This window comes from Grampus griseus (genome assembly GCF_964374135.1).
Source record: "Grampus griseus genome assembly, chromosome: 5".
Lineage (NCBI taxonomy): Eukaryota > Metazoa > Chordata > Mammalia > Artiodactyla > Delphinidae > Grampus > Grampus griseus.
In genome coordinates this window covers 129850985-129868348 of record NC_138998.1, presented here as the reverse complement: position 1 = coordinate 129868348, position 17364 = coordinate 129850985, and the positions used below count along the sequence as shown (strand labels likewise).

At 38.3% G+C, this 17364-nt stretch overlaps 2 protein-coding genes across 2 annotated transcripts; both read left to right on the top strand.

Annotated features, from left to right (window-relative positions):
* Positions 1–1521: 1521 nt before the first annotated feature.
* On the top strand, positions 1522–1785 carry KRTAP7-1 (keratin associated protein 7-1; the record flags this gene model as incomplete). Its single annotated transcript, XM_082655667.1, is given in 3 exon segments — positions 1522–1569; positions 1573–1656; positions 1660–1785. Coding segments are annotated over 3 exon segments (258 nt in total).
* Positions 1786–16739: 14954 nt separating this feature from the next.
* Positions 16740–17003, top strand: KRTAP8-1 (keratin associated protein 8-1; the record flags this gene model as incomplete). The annotated part of the gene is made up of 1 exon (XM_082655352.1): positions 16740–17003. The coding sequence occupies one exon, from the start codon at positions 16740–16742 to the stop codon at positions 17001–17003; it is 264 nt and encodes an 87-aa protein (XP_082511478.1).
* Between the last annotated feature and the right edge of the window lie 361 nt (positions 17004–17364).

The window sequence follows — 17364 nt, the reverse complement described above, 5'->3', positions numbered from 1 at the left end:
CACACATATTTTTGAGTTTTCTGGATTAGCTTATGTAGAGTTTATATAATTTGGACTCTTGAGGATACAGCCTCTTATTTTAATTCATTCCTTTTGTTAAAAATTGAATTTGAAAATAGACCTTATCTTTTTGATTCTAACTATAAACTCTCATAACGTAATCAGTTTTTAGAATTAAAAAAAAAAAAGCATGTCCAAACTTAAATAATATGACCTGTAGGAAGTTCTTGTGTCAGGGAACCTCAGAGAGGAGGAATTTTAACAGAGAAATGTCTGGAATATTTTGCCCATTGGGCTCTATGGTTATCCATTAAGGGGGGAATATACAAAGGAGTTGGTATCCAGGAAATTTTCTTTATCTATTTTCAGAGAAACTAGGCTGTATAAAAATGATTCTTTCCTAAACATTTGAATTGGAATAGACTTAGCTTTGCTGAGCTCAAATTCTTTCTGGTTTACTTTTGTCATGAAAAGTGGACATACTTCTGCAGAATGGGAGCAGAAGTAAGTGCTGCACTTTTAAATATAACTGGTATTTCATAATGGATCATGGTATCCAAGCTTGTTTTACTAGGAGTCAATAAGAACCAAGCATGGTATAACATGACTTTAAACTGGGCACCATTCCACTCAACCCCAGTGTGGCAACTCCACAACAAGACAGCTTGGCAATGTTCAAGATGATTTACAACCAAAGATTGTATGTTCTCCATGGAAAAAAAAGACATGTTAACAAGGATAATGCTCATAAATGAAATACATGAAAATTACTACTACGTTATCCATAGCTATCCTATTATTTAGTGTTCTTACAGCCTCTGTAAAAAAGACTTGCTCTGCTGGATTTCTGTAGCAATGCTTTAAAAATTAAAAATAATTGAGATGAAATTCACATAACATAAAATGAGCCAGTTTTTTTTTTAAATGAGCCAGTTTTAAAGTGAACAATTCAGTGGTATTTAGTACATCACAATGTTTTGCAACTACCATCTCTAGTTCCAAATATTGTTCTTTACTCCAAAAAAACCTCCATACCCATTAAACAGTTGGTATACCAATGCTTTTGAATGACATATGGAGAGAATTTCAAGAAGCTGTAGAAGTGTTTACATGGTTGCCAAAGCTTTTTTTAGTTTAGCTATATCAGTTGGGAGGAGTTTATAATCAGAGGATTTAAAGAGTCTCACATGATGCAATCAGAACATGGGTTAAACCATGGAACACGGATGAAAAGAATTCAATTGTGTGTCAAGGATGGCCGCTGGCTTTGAAGATATGACACATTCCTTTGCAGATAGAAAAGCCAACAAAAATGTGGGCAGTGAGTCTGTGGGTTCCTTTATATGCATTTTATTAACAATAATAGAATTATCTATACAAATTTATCATAAGATGTCTAGACAAGCATGTCATGCCCACCAGCTTGAGGTATAAAAGGCCCTGTGCAGGACAAGAACTCCATTCATTCTTGGGTAACTTGCTCTTTGCAATCTATCCAAATCCTTCTCAACTCCTGCCACCATGACTCATTACTTCTGCTGTGGAAGCTACTTCCCAGGTAATCCTTGCTAGGCAACCGATTTCCACAGGACCTTCAGAGCCACACTCCTGAACTGCGTCATGCCCCTGGGCTCTCCCCTGAACTACGGTTATGGATGAAATGGCTACAGCTCCCTGGGCTACTGCTTTGGTGGTAGCAACATTAGCAACCTAGGCTATGGTTATGGTGGCAGCTTTTGCCGGCCATGGGACTCTGGCTCTGGCTTTGGCTACAGCACTTACTGATGGACCATGGCTGCAGATGACTACAGGACTCTTCGATCATTACTCTGCACAGAACAACCTGAAAAACAAAGTCTGTCTTCCTGCTTCCAGATATGCTTGAGAGATACATCTTCCATCTTCTCGCTGACTTCTTGCTGAAATCCTGGTCTTTGATGATGCTGAACAAGTCACCCAGGCATAAAATGCTGAACTGGTACTCATCTACAGCTAAAGCAAGATATATTTTTCCAATATACCTGAATTTTTACTAGTGAAGCAGGCAGTTTGTCTCTTATGATTGCTCTGCCCATGTATCATTAATCTCTACATCAACATCAATGCATTACAATTAGGTGTGAGTAGGAAGGGGTTTTGCTGTTCATCTCAATAAATCAAATTCATTTAGCACAAATATTTTTGTTCTGGTTGTTTATTTTATGATGCTTTTTTTGTTTGTTTTGTTTTTTGTACTCATCAACCACTTTCAACCTGTAATGGTGAACTTCAATCAAATCTTATTCTGATTTCAGACTGTACAGCAAGATAGGGTGATGCCTAATAATTTTGTCCCTTTATGTTGAGATTTCAATTTTTAAAAATTCCCTAAAAAAGTTCTAAATTTAATCCAAATACAGATGACCCTTGAACAATGCGGGGGTTAATCCATGTATAGTTTATGTTCAGCCCTCTGTAGCTGAGGTTCTCTCTGACTCTGTGGATTCAACCAACTGTGGATTGTGTAGTACTATAGTATTTACTATTAAAAAATATCCACATATAAGTGGACCTTTGAAGTTCAAACCCACTCTGTTCAAGAGTCAACTGTATAGTCTGTATACCGCAGTTGTCAGTGTTTCTCTATGCTGATTATAAACAGGAATATTTCTTAGTTGTTGAATGTTAAAAAACATTTCTTTCCTCCTTTCATTAGTGACACAATTCCATTTTGTTTTATCCCCTTTTCCTGCTGTTTATAGAACTCAGTCCTAGAGAGATTTGAACCCCATAAACTGTTGGAAAAAGTTCACTAAATGGACTGAGTTATGGCATTCTGTTTTTAAGACATTCTAAGATTTGGTCAGTAAAGGGAAGCTGACAGCTAAAATCACATAGTATTTTTTTCCCTTTTTGATTGATGGGTTTTATTTTTCCTACCTTCTTCACCTCTGATTATATGTATAGCTGTATTTAAAATGAAGCATTTGTTCTTTGGAGTGATAGTTGCCATCAGAAGCACTTGAAATGATATGTGGTCCGCACTTAGAAAATGCTTCTTATCTTCTTTCCTGAGAAACCTCTGCTCTGTTTGAATGAAAGCTCATGCATTCATGTATCAAGTATTTTTTGCACCCCTGTCTGTGTCAGAGAAGATGCTCAATAACTGTTCATTGATTTGTTGAATCTCTGCTTTATGGGTGCAAAATATTGTAGAGTCCAATATAAACTTCATTTATGTATGAAGTTATTGGGCTCTGGTCACTGTGTTAAAACTTGAGGTGCTGTAAAAACCTGCAGCAGTCTCTGGCCTGAGACACTGAGTATCTTCAAGAGATACTCATTCAAAAGACACTCACCAAGTAGATACAACATCAAGCATTGTCCTAAAATTTGGGGACAGAGAGATAAATAAAACACAATTCTGACCCTTAAGAGTTAAATATACTTTATTCAATATTTATGGGAAATTTAATAGTCTCCTATTTTATGCCAATTAACGTGTTATAAATGATTATCCACTCATTTCCTTCCAAGGACCCAAAATATGAGACAGCCTATAAGATATATATATATATATATAGCTTGATTTGGGTTTATCCAACTTTCCTCATGATTAGATTCATGTTTAGCATTTTTTGGTAGAAATGCCATAGAAGTGACGCTGTATCCTTTTCATTGCATTGTATCAAGAGACACTTTATGTTGGTTCATGTAAATTTGGTTGGTGGTTACCTTGATCACTTGATGAAAGTAGTGTCCTTCACGTTTTTTCACTGCACATTTGCTATTTCTCCCTTTGTAATTAATAATTAATTTGTGTTGATACTTTGACACTATGTAAATATTTATTCTATTCCTTATCAAGCTTTCACCAATATTTAAGGATCCATTCACAATTTTCTAATTCCTTCTATATTTATTATTTGGCATTCTACGTAAGAAATTTCTCTTCTCCCCACTTATTTTTTGTGTGCTTATTTATTAGTATCAATATCTATATCAATATGGGCTTGAGGATTCTTATTTTACTCAATGTGTTACCATCCATATCATTATTACTAATTTTGATGCTCAAATTGTCCCAGATTTGGAGAGTGGGGACATCTTCATGCTGGCTCCTTTGTCCTTCAGAAATGGCTCCCAGTGCTGTTTGATCAATGTCTTCTTTTCTGGCTCAACAAGATATTCCAGGATTATCTTGAACTTTTCTCCTTCAGTCATGGAAGCACTAGATCCCTTAGGTGAAGACCGGTATTTAGAAACTATGATATAGGTGTTAAGTGTACTTATTGCTATGGTATCATTGCTACATATGCTAATTTCTATCCTCTCATATGTTATAACAGTCATTGCTATGATTGTCAGTCATTCTTTCAGATTTAATACTGACACACTGACGAGCTGCACTGGAGCTCTGGGTATGGGGAAAAGTTCACTGACAGGCAGAATTCACTTTAGGGTAAGAGAGGGTGGCTGACCTTTAGGCTGGATGAGGTCCTCAAATGCCATTGTGTAAAGATCTAAAGTTTTGCTCTAAAGTTCAAGTGACAACACAAGTTGCCCTAGTACCTCACCCTGTTCTTCAATGAGATTTTCATTTAACCACATTATCTCTGTTTCAGCCCCAATCCTGGTATTTTTCTTAGTGTTCTGAGGCCCAGTCCTCCCTGGGAATTTGAAGGGAAGATCAGCTTACTGTTGCTTGTAGTCCCCTCTCATAGTTTCTCCTTCTTTCTGTTTTCCCTTCATCTCCTTTCCATCATCCAGACCTTTAGGTAATCTCCCCTCAACTGATGTTGTCCCTACAATTCTCTCTGTCATTGTTGGCTTCCAGCCTTTGCTATAATTTAATGGGTTCTAGGGAAGGGGAAGGAAAAAAATCTGTATGGTTGGTCCACCTGTCATCTTGAATCTAACATAAATACCTTAATGAGGGACAAGAAGGGATTAAGTACAACAAAAACTTATCTCTTTTTCTCCTGTAGTAATTATGTAACAGATACAAAAATAGATAATTTTAATAAAACAATAACAGGTTTTTTGAGGCAGATTTCATTATCTACTATATTACTGAAGAGGAAACCAGTGTTGAAAAGTTTAATTTGTTTGAGGCTGCGTCACTCATTTGTAAAGAAAATGTCAAGCTATAGCTAGCCAAGGGGATTGAATCCGCACCCCCTGCACTGGAAGGCGAAGTCCCAACCACTGGACTGCCAGTGAAGTCCCTAATGCACTTCTTATGCCATAAATAACTGTACATAAATGTACATATTGATTGACAGTTTACAGAATACATCCATAGAATTTTATTTAATTCTGACAATTGTCTTGGGAAATAGGTATCATTAGTAATTTGATGGAAATTAAGTAATTTTCCCAAGTGAGTAAATATTTACCAACTGGGAAAGCTGAGCCTTGAGCCAGGGTATCAAGCTGAGGTCTTCTGATTCCTTCCAAGCACATTATCCTACCACTGATAACAGAGGCAAAACATTCATTATGTGCTTACTGATTTGACCCTAAATGAGGTTATGAAGGTCCTCCAGTATTTCATAAGATTGCCAAATAATCTTAATAATTATTAGGCTTCATTCTTTACTTTGGTACCAAGTCCTTATGTTTTCCCATCTCACTATCTCTACAAAATGGTGGCAGATCTTCACTCCTAATTTCTGCCTCCATTCATACCGTTATCGTTTCTTGCCTGGATTAATACACCTGCTGCCTATCCGGTCTGCCAGGCAATCTCCAAACCATCTTCCATACCACAGATGGAATCATCTCTCAAAATGCCAATCTAATAACATGACTTTCTTTCACAAACTCTGGTTATTTTGTGGTTACTTACTGATTTCAGGATAAAGATCAGTTTCAGGATAAAGATCAATTAGTGGCTCATAAGAACACCGATTTCTCTAGTCTCATTTCCTACTTCGTTATAACATGCTTCCCTTTCTCTTGCAATGGTTCTTTGCTGTCTTCTAACCTCTTCTTCATCCAGTGAACTCCTATGGAGCTTTCAGAAGGCCTTCCTCTACCCCAGGGGTCCTCCCTTGTTCCAACTGAAAAGCTTCACCTCTGTTTAATATGGCAGTGCTCACACTACTCTCTGCCCACCAACCAAGACCACCTGGAACACATCGTAGTCAAACAAAGTTGGGCTTATTACTTACTGTGATGATGGAGATCATGCAACATGAGAAACTCTAGGATGTCTCAATAAGAGGGTTAGGAGGGGCTTGTTCTAGGATTTGGGCTTGAAGGAGTTGACTTTGGAGAGGATTAAAGGAGGCAGTGGTCTCTTCTGGATTGGATACCGTCTGTAAAAACTTTCCACAAAGTTAGTGGTTTAAAACAACACAAATTTACTCTTACAATTTTGGACGTCAGAAGTTCAAAAGTCAAGGTATTGGTAGGGTTGTATTCATTGTGGACGATTTCACTTCCTTGCCTTTTCCAGATTCAAGATGCTGCCCCACTTCCTTGGTTTGTGTCTCCTTCCTTCACCTTCAAAGACAGTAGCATAGCATCTTCAAATCCCTCTCCCTGATCTGACTCTGACCCTCCTACCTTCCTCTTTCACTTTAAGGATCCTTTTGATTACATTGGGCCCACCCCAATAATCCAGAATAATCTCTCTACCTCTAGGCTTGTGGATTAGCAACCTCAAAGCCCTTTTGCCATGTAATATAACATATTAACAGGCTCTGGAATTAGGATGGCGACGTCTTTGGGGGACCATTAGTCCACTTCCCAGAGGTAACATCAGGAAACAGACCTAATTTCTATGATTGGGTATTTTAACAACTTTTACTGAGGAAGTGGAACAAAACTAAAGTTGTCATTGGTAAAAAAGCAGTAGGCACTGAAGGTGAGGTTTAGTCATTTTTGTGGTTTGTACAGTGTTCTTGTTTTCATCTGTTCTCTGGTATGGCTACAGAGTGGCCTTGTTTTTGTCTCTCTCCATCATTGTCACAGAGTGATGACCTTGTCTGATTTGATGTTCTGAAGATTCTGTGCGTGGGAATCAGGGAACGCTCTGGTTTACCATTTGTGTTCTCAGGGCTGCTGTTTATCTTTCTCACCATCATTAATTGGTAGGTCTGATTCCCTCACTGTAGCCTATATGCTGTAAGGTTTTTGAGGACAAGCACCATGCTTTATTCAATGTTCCATCACCAGTGCTGTATCTCAGACACTTGATAACTATTTGTCGAATTAATATAATTATTTAAAGCCATAGAGGAAAAAGCCTGCTCCCTTGTTACTTAAAATGTGGTCTGCAGACAAGAAATATGGGCATCACCTGGGAGCTTGTTCAAATTGCACAAGCTCAGGCCTTCCTCTTCCAAATTATACTCTGCACATTGACAAGATCCTCAGGTGATTTGTGTGCACATACAATTTGAGTACTGGCCCAAGTCCTGTTGATTCTTATCCCAAAACAAGTAGAGAAGGAGACATATCTCATTGTTGATGTTTAAAGTGTTGATGAAATGGTGTTAACATTTTCAGCAAAAAAGGAAAGGATAAAAAATTATTTTCCTGTACTTTTGTTCAATTATTTATTGCTATTTACAGAAAAACTAGTTCATGTTTTTTCATTTCTATTGAGAATAGAAAAAAAAAACACTTAAAATTATAGCAGGAGAGCTTTCTATTAGATAAATGGAAATATTTCTTGCTTCTAAGGCCTGCCAGGCAGAGACCACTTAGAATGTTCTATGACTCCTGAGTATGTTGATTATGGTTGTCTCTAAAAATACCGTTATTCCTCAGACACCAATTCCTTTTCAATTCCTTGACTTGCCTCTGAGGCTCCTGACATTATCTTTGACAATGATATTTGCATTGCAGTGTTCTGTTCCATTTTCTTCCCTTTCCAATCATCCTCCCCTTTAATAATCTGCTTTATGCCTCATTATTTCCATTTTGAAGCTTCTATGTCCTATGCACTTGGTTGCAATGACAGAATTTTCAACATTTTCCTAATGAACAGTCTTAATTTTTTTTTTTTTTTTTTTGCAGTACACGGGCCTCTCACTGTTGTGGCCTTTCCCATTGTGGAGCACAGGCTCTGGATGCGCAGGCTCAGCGACCATGGCTCACGGGCCCAGCCGCTCCGCGGCACGTGGGATCCTCCCGGACTGGGGCACGAACCTGCGTCCCCCGCATCGGCAGGCAGACTCTCAACCGCTGCGCCACCCGGGAAGCCCCTTAAATTTTAAGATAAAGAAATCTTTGGGACACAGGTCCTAATTTTTTAAATTTAAATTTATTTATTTTTATATTTAGTTTTTGGTCAGCAAAGACTTTGAAGAAATGATGCTTTTAGTAGATTGAACTTGCCATCATGTTTTGTTTGGCTGAGATAGGAAACACTATTTTCAAGGTCATCAGAAGAACAGCATCTCAGGCCTTCCAAAGGGTAGCTAACAAGCAAGTTGAAATGTCATGCTTCTACTCATCAGCAAGTCTGTCTTAGCACCAAGGTAGCACAAAAGACCATAATTTCTCATACTTGATCCTTTTCACTAACTCAGCTTGCTGGTTGGTTCTGTGCTTTAATTTTATACACATTTCCAATTTCTGGCTCTAACTCTCCCTTTGTGTCACAAGTAGTAGACCTCAGCTCCTCCATTTTGCATCAGCAGGAGTAGAGGGTAGATGCTAAAAAGGACCTTCAGATCCCACTAGTGACTAAAAGCTTGCAGCAAAAAATGTACTTTCCTTGGAATTTCTTTTTCATATTGATTCTGAAACACATGTGAAATGCTTCTGACTAGAGTCAGTGGGCCTATTATGCATCCAGGCATTGTTGTGATGTCACATTATTTCTTAAGAAAACCACATGGGTTCTACATCAAATAGCAAGCTTTGTTAATTAGTTGCTTGCTCTGATAATTCACTAAGTAGCCTCACAATGTGGCTTAGCTCCAAAAGTGCTGAGATAGCAAGGCATTGAAATTGTGTCTCAAGTTAGTCCCAAGTCTTGGTCAGCAAGTTCTGGCCCATGTCATGTGACACTTTTGGGGTATGTTGCATGGCAATCATATTTAACTGCATGTGATCTTGACTTTAGACCAGGGTTTTTGACTTTGGCTCTGTTGACATTTTGGTTGGATAGTTTTTTGTTGCTGGGGGGAGGGGAGTGTTCAGTGCATTGCAGAATGTTTGGCAGCATCCCTGGCAAAGCAGCATCTCACCAGTCATGACAAGGGAAATTGTCTCTAGTCATTGCCAAGTCCCCTGGGGAGCAAAGTTGTCCATGATAAGAAGTTACATCAACTCTGCTTATTAATCCTGGCTAAGGTATCTCCTTTTTCTCCTTCACCATTTTATACTCATCCCATTTTAAGTTGTGTGTTTTGTTAAAGAGGACACCTTTTCAGATGGCTAACCATTGAACAGTACAAATTTCTCAAGGAGTGACCAAAGCACTTTATTTATTTATTTTTTGGTTGTGCCACATGGCTTGCAGGATCTTGGTTCCCTGACCAATTATCTAACCCAGCCTATGGCAGTGAAAGCACTGAGTCCTAACCACTGGACTGCCAGGGAATTCCTCCAAAGCATGTTATTGGAATCACTTGGGCTGCTTATTTAAAATACAGATTTCTCGGCCCCAGCACAGACCCAGGCAATCAGAATCTACAGGAACAGAGCTCAGAAAATATGTATATTAAACAAGTATCCAAGGAGATTCTTGCACAGACTAAACTTTGAAACTATTGTGGTGGAATGTCTTGTAGAGGTTTCAACATTTCTCTTCTGCAATTCTGTCACTGCATTTTTTATTTTAAAATGGCAGCTGGGGGCTCGTGAGTGTGTCTTAGCAGGAGTGTGTAACACAGTGACCAAAAGTACTCTATATAGTTGCATACTTAATTGACCAAATCCAATGGGAGAGGGTTGAATTGTAATCTTAGCTTATCAGTAATTTTGATGTTAGGATCATTCAATGGCTAAGATGGTGAGTCCCAGGGTGTCAACTTACCTCCTGTTTCAGTCGAAAGACTTGGGACCCAGGCAAGTGATTTGTATAAATTCTTACAGCAAGTCAGTGGCCAAATTTGACTTGGAATATTCATTCATTCACTCATTTATTCAACTGATATTCATTGAAAACCTACATCATGCCCAGTAGTGAGCTAGGCACTGAGGAATCAGGGCTGATTAAAGACGTCAGTTTTGCTGTCCTTGAAACAAGCATGAAACAAGCATGTTGCTGAGGCAGGTATCAATCACACAAATAAAGGTTAAAGAACTACAAGTAGGAGGGAGATGGTGGCCACTATGATAGTGTAGGTGGACTTTGGCTACTCAGGGACGTCAGAAAGGCCTCCCAAGGGAAGTGATTGAACTAGGTTCAATCTGAAGGTTGATGGGAGTTGAGGAGGACAGAGAAGGGAAGATAATTCCATGTAGAACAAACAGAAAGTGGCAAAACACATGATATATTTGAAGATCTAAGATAGTCAATGATGTCTAATCAGTGAGTTGGGGGCTTTTAAGTCAGATTAAAGATTAAAAAAAAATCTAAAAAGCAATGGGATGCTATTGAATTTTTTTTAATTATTATTATTTTTTGGCTGTGTTGGGTCTTTGTTGCTGTGCGCAGGCTTTTCTCTAGTTGCTGAGAGCAGGGGCTACTCTTTGTGGTGGTGCGTGGGCTTCTCATTGTGGTGGCTTCTTGTTGTAGAGCACGGGCTCCAGGCACATGAGCTTCAGCAGCTGCGGCACTCGGGCTCAGTTCTGTGGCACGCAGGCCCTAGAGCATGGGGTCTTCAGTAGTTACAGCGCCTGGGCTCAGTAGTTGCGGCATGCAGTCTCTAGGGCACATGGTCTTCCGTAGTTGTGGTGTGTGGGCTCAGTAGTAGTGGCTCGCAGGCTTGGTTGCTCCACAGCATATGGGATCTTCCCAGACCAGGGATTGAACCCTTGTTCCCTGCGTTGGCGGGTGGATTCTTAACCACTGAGCCACCAGGGAAGTCCTGAAATATTTTTAATGTTTGTTTGTGCGTGTGTGTGTGTTTGTATTGTAACCAGATCTACATTTTGTAAACACTTTGGCAATGGGAAGCAGTGTGTAAGGAGGGAAACTGTGAACTTGATTAGTTTTTCAGTCACCATAGCAGTGTCGGTACATAAAGCTTGAAGTAGGTAGTGTGCCAGGCTGAATAAGTTGTCCACTCTGAATTTCGGCAACCCATGAAAATGTTACCTTACATGGTAAACGGGGCTTAGCAGAAGTGATTAAGTTAAAGATCTTCATATGGGGAGAGTATTTTGGATTATCCAGGTGGGCCCAATGTAATCACAAGGGTTCTTATAAGAGGTGGGCAGGAGGGTCAGAGTCAGTAGTAGGAGACGAGACGATAGAGTGAGAGATTGGAGTGATGAAAGGAAGTGGTCACGGGCCAAAGAATGCAGGCCACCTACAGAAGCTGAAAAAGGCCAGAAAACAGGTTCTCCCCTCAGAGGTTTCAGAAGGAACTGGCCATGCCAACACTTTAATTTCAGACTTCTGACTCTTGGAACTTGTGATAATAAATTTGTGTCCTTTTTAGTCACCAAGTTTGTGGTAATTTGTAGCATTAGGAAACAATAAGAAATAGCGTAGTGAAGTGGACATTGATAGAAATTAATGGATCTAAGAGAGTGTTAGAAGGTAAAAGTAACAGCACTTTGTGACAGATTGTATTTGCAAATGCAGGGGAGGGGGTGTCAAGGGTGACTTTTAGGTGTCGAGATTCTTATTCAGATGGTATCACCTCACTGCGTGCGTGTAAATCTTAATTTCATACCAAGAACCAGATGCAATTTCTGAATATGAGGCCCTAGACAACAATAATTAAATTTTGTATGCAAGTTAGTAAATTACTTGAAAGGAAGTCATATTTTGAGGGTCTCAGTATCTGATTACCAGATAATAGTAACCCAAAGGCATTAAGAGGATTTTATATCAAGGATCTAAGCAAGCATCCTCCTTGGGATAACTTTACATTCTGGAAGCGTGAAAATTTTCTTTATTTTCTTCTTGCAGCAATGATTAGATATTGTCTCTACTGGCTATTTTATTATCTCTAATTGTCCCAAATATCTTACAGAGCCTTCCAATTGGAGGACCTCAGCACTGAATTACAGGTGTGACAGAATGTTGCTACTCTTAATCCCCCCAGCTGATCTGGACAGGACCTGGGGTGCCAGAACTCCCAGGATGGCTGTCTCTTCCCAGTGAGTCTTGTCAGATTATCCCACTGTATCCTAAAGATGTGTAATGTACTTTGATGCCATAATGGGAGAATGATTGAGAAGCACTGCCCTTTGGTATTCCTTCTCACAGTGTCTTCCACGGATGTCTTGCATCAGAATTCCTGGTAGGGATATGATCTTGATAGATGGTTGTTAACCCACTTGTTAAATCTACCTCCCTAACAATTCTTAAATTCATCCCCTTGCTAATACTGTCACCTAGTTAGTGAAGTGGCTTTTGTGTAACTGATTATCAATCTCAGTGACTATTCCTCCTCCTTCTTCTAGGTTGCCAGAACCTGCTTCACATGATACAGGCAGAAAGTGCCCAATACACACTTTTCTAGCTTCCCTTGTAGTTCAACCCTGGGATATGATTCAATTCTGGACAATGGGACATAAAAGAAATCCATTGGAAGACAAATATGAAATGAATTCCTGCTCATTGCACAATGAACAGGAGCTTTGAGAGAAGTCCTTTTTTTTCACTCCTCTATTTTTAGATGTTGATGTGAATGAATCTGAAGCATTGACCTGCTGCAGTGATTCTGCAGTCATGAGAAGATAGAGAATCACACCTCTGAACCCTGACGTTGTCAAGTCCTGGAGCAACCTGGAATTGCTTATGTTCTCATTTTCCATTATTTGTGAAAAATAAACTCTTTTCATTTAGCAACTTTCAGCTCGTTTTGTTTTTTGTTTTTGTTTTGTTTTTTTTGGTTACTTGTAGCCAAAATAATCCCTAAAGGATACAATTTTAAACCTGGTTTTCATACCTCCAGGGTTTCCCACTTCTAATTTCATCCTCCACCCTGTCAGGGTAGTGATCTCTCTAAAATGCAGAACTGATTATGCCAACCCTAGCTTAGTGTACGAGTGGCTCCCTTTTCCTCCACAAAACACACAGTCTCATATGTCCCCTGACTGTCTCTCCAGCTCCAACTTCCACTAATTCTTCTGTCACATGCAAGGCTACGGCCCCATTGAATTATCAATGTCTCTTGGAAGGCATTGTACTATTTAACACTGTTAAGACTTTGCTTCAAACACTTCTTTCTGGAATATCCTCTAAATCCACTATCTTCCTAACTGATGTCCATTTTCAAGACCCAGTTCAAATATCTATCCCTTTCATAATGAAGCTTTCCATGGACATTACCCCCTACATCACGTAGAGTTGTCTACTCTCTGTTTCACACCCTGGAGTCTACAAGAGGGCAGTATGGACTTCCAGGGTAGAACATATAACATTGCATTTTCATTTATTTATCTTTTTCCATTTAATTACCATTTCCAATTTGTCTTTAGATTTCTAGCACCTAACAACATGCCTGGAATATAGGAGATGCTCAATAAATATTTGTAAGAATAAATGAAAAGAATGAAATATAATGTTTATATTATAGAATAACACTGATGTATATTCTAAAATTCATTTAAAACATTCCCTTGTAATTTCTCTCTCATTTTTAATGAATTATAATATCTTGAAGCTGGAAACTTTATATCTGAAGCTGATAAGACAAGAACTGTTTTATTGTGCACACTGGAATTGACTCTATTTCTATGATCTGTACACAACACATTCTTGCTCCATTGTAGAAAATCAAATTTTCCCTATCTTTATCCATGTCACATTTTATTTGAAATCAAAGAAATATGAAAGAAGAAATCAGATTATTTATTAAATAACATCTTAACATTGTTATTAAAAGATAAAGGGTCATGAACTTTATCTAAACCAATAAATACCCAGCAATGATTAGTTCAATACCATGTCATTTCATATGTGAGAATATAATCTTTTTCTGTTTTTCAAACCTCCATGTCACATGACCCTAGTTTTTTGAGAAACTCACAAAAGTAAGACATTTTAACTGCAATTGGTTTAGCCCGCTGTTGCTTTCCACCTGGGGTTCCCTACAATCACACTTCCCCTCAAGTTGGAAGGCATTAGAGAGACCACGGACCTTTCTGGGATCTAGCTAAGGAGAAGTTGAATTTGGTTATGGGAGATAGATTTATGTGGTTTGCAGTTACTTCTGTGTCTAATTAGGCTAGCTATCCATGTATGGTGATGGCTTCCAGGAATTCTCTCCCATCTACTCTACCAATTCACCAATTCTACCATGTCACCAATTTGTGACATGAATGTGCAGGACCAGAAGTCACATCTCAGTATGTATTAGCCCCATGGCATCCAGTGTAGAATGAGTAGTGGAGGAAAAAATTCGAAATGGTGGAGCCCAAAACTTGTCTATGGAAAAAATATTATAGAAGCATGTCAGGCAGTTATGTAGTAAAAACATTTTTTCAAAAGTTTATAATATTTGTGACTTTTATTAGTGTTTAAATTTGTGATTTATCATTTTAACAAATGCTTATTTTTGTACTGAATTTTATACTTTTATGTTTACTGTTTTTCATCAAGAGGCTTCTCAACATTGTATAAACTTCAGGCTCTACAACACCTGCATCTAGATAAACCTATACTATAATAAAGCTTTCATAAACCCAGTGTAAAATTAAGCTAGCTACCTATTTTGTTTTTAAATAACTTGATAAATCATGTATTTCCCTAAAATTTTCTTGTGTTATGATTTTCTGCAGAATTTCTAGAGAAAATTCAGAATGTTCTTTGTAAATACGACTTAAGTTTTTAAAAAGACAACATATTTTAATTTTTATTCACCATTACTACTCAGATACAGAGTTGGGTATTGTGCCCTGCAGGGCAAAGCTAGCATATTGTCTGATTGGGTAGGCAAGTGAGAGGGGGAACTTATTTAAACAGAGCATCATAACTGAATTTTAACATTAACTCAATCTTTTTTCTTTCCATTGTATGATGCTATTTTTTTTCAATTTTTCTTTTTTCAAATATTACCAGTTTTTTTCTTTATGGAGCAGGGCAATGTGATGACGGCAGAAATAAGACATAAATTATTCTATGATTTTTAGAGAAGGATCTGCTGTTGAATGCCTTTATATTTTGTGAGTGAAGCTAATTGTAATTTCCTGGTCTTATTTAGCTATAAGTCACATGAAGTGTTTGAATTTTAAATGCTGAATCACCCTAGGTGGCCATACAGCTTTGTTCATGAGCAAGGATGCTGCAAGAGCACAGTGTATTTTCAAAAATACCTCTGTTATAATTAACCAATTAGTGGTTGAAACACTGTCACAGCTGTGCATTTTTCCAAGTGTCTCACCTTGTCCTTGGAGTCAGCCTGTGACCTCTATATGCCTCCAGAAATTTAGGTCTTAGCTGCTAGTAACAGGAAGGAAATTTACGTCTGAAATCTAAAGTAAAAATTTGGGGGCTAGTATGTCATATGTATCTGTTCTGTGCCTTTCTAAGAATGATTCCTTGCAGTTCTGTGTCTTTTTATTTCTGTGCCATATGTCCTCTTTTGCTGTATTTTCTGTAAATTTTCTCTTAAGTGCCATTCCAAGGAATATTAATGCAGGTATCTGAGAATAATTTTTTAAGTCTTGCATGACCCAAGATGGGTTTGATCAATCTTATTCCTCCTTTAATTCATATTTGAGGACTAAATTTCCATTTAGAGAGAGGAATGATTTTCTTTCCCAATCCTGGGGTGCATAATCATTCTAAAAATGAAATAACTTTGATTTAATATTGTCATCTGGCTCTTTACAAGATCATCACATTTGTTAGATAATCTGGTCTTATTAGATCTAATGGAAAAAAATAGTGTACATTTTAAGGTAAAATTTCCCATTAATATTTCTGTTTTTATCCTGTTATTATTTTCAACATTTACTTTGAAAAGCATATTAGACCAACAGATGATATTTGACAATTTATTTCTAGGATCAATCCACAAGCTCCATTTTTTTTTAATAATTACAAGATAATTAGTTCAGGCAGTGGTTTAGAAATGTGATGTTAAATATAGTTCAGGCAGGTACTATAATTAAAATTAAAATTTTATCCAGTTTTGTAAACAAGGTAGCTATAGATAAAGGCGAAAAAAGGAGTCTTTCCAATGAACTCTTTGGCATTTATCTTGCATACTGCAAAAAATTCTTTAATCAGGTGAATACTAAGAAATATCTCCATTTTGAGGCAGTCTTATTATGTATTTGTTATTTCATTTATTAATTTATTCAACACATATTTTTTGAATTCCAGCTGTGTGGTATGGACGTTCAAAGAGCAAGAGGACTGAATGACAGTTAACAACCTCAGAAAATTTCTTGGTATTGTAATGCCTGCTCACAGACGCTTGTATCTAGGACCTACAAGACCCAGTGCTTTGAAGTCTCTGCAATATGTATTTTAAATGAAGGGACACAATTTATTTGAAGGAATCCTGCCCCTGTGTTCTATCACATGAGAAATTTCTTAAGCAAGTGTAAAGATGTCTTAAGCAAGCAAAACAAACTAATGAGCTATTTGTGAAGCAAACAGGTGTCAATGAAAATGACCCCTTGTGTTTTTCGCCACACCCCACAGCCAGGGTATATAAAGAAGGATGGAGAGAAGGGAATCCATCATACTGAGGAAACGCATTCCATTGCTATCTAGGCCCCCAACTCCAGACACCACGTGCTATAACAACTTCTCCAGCACTGTCTTCCCAGGATGCTACTGGGCCAGCTACAGCTACCCCCTGGGGTATAGTGTTGGCTGTGGCTACGTCAGCACCCACTCCCCAGTGGGCTATGGTTTTGGCTATGGCTACAATGGGTGTGGGGCTTTCGACTACAGAAGATTCTGGCCATTTGCTCTCTATTGATTTTCTGAAATACCCGAGGCATGGAACTTTCTCTCCCAAGGCTGAGAGGAATAATTCCAGGTCCTCATGTGCTCATTAACCTCCCAGTCACTGCTTTTCAGACCTAGCACCAGAGTCTCAAGGGAAGAAAATGAGAAGCCACTTGATGCCTCCAGCTGCCTTCCCTGGATGATGTTTGTGGGGACATTTGCAGAAACTTGACACCCAAACATGTATTACTTTTGAATTTTTCACCAAGCTCATGATGTTTGTCATCATCAAGTTGTGGAAGTGTCTGTCAAATTCTCAATAAACTTGTCTCAACCATCATAATATTCCCACCTGAGAGGAGTTTTCTTTTTTGGTGGGTACATTCCTTTTT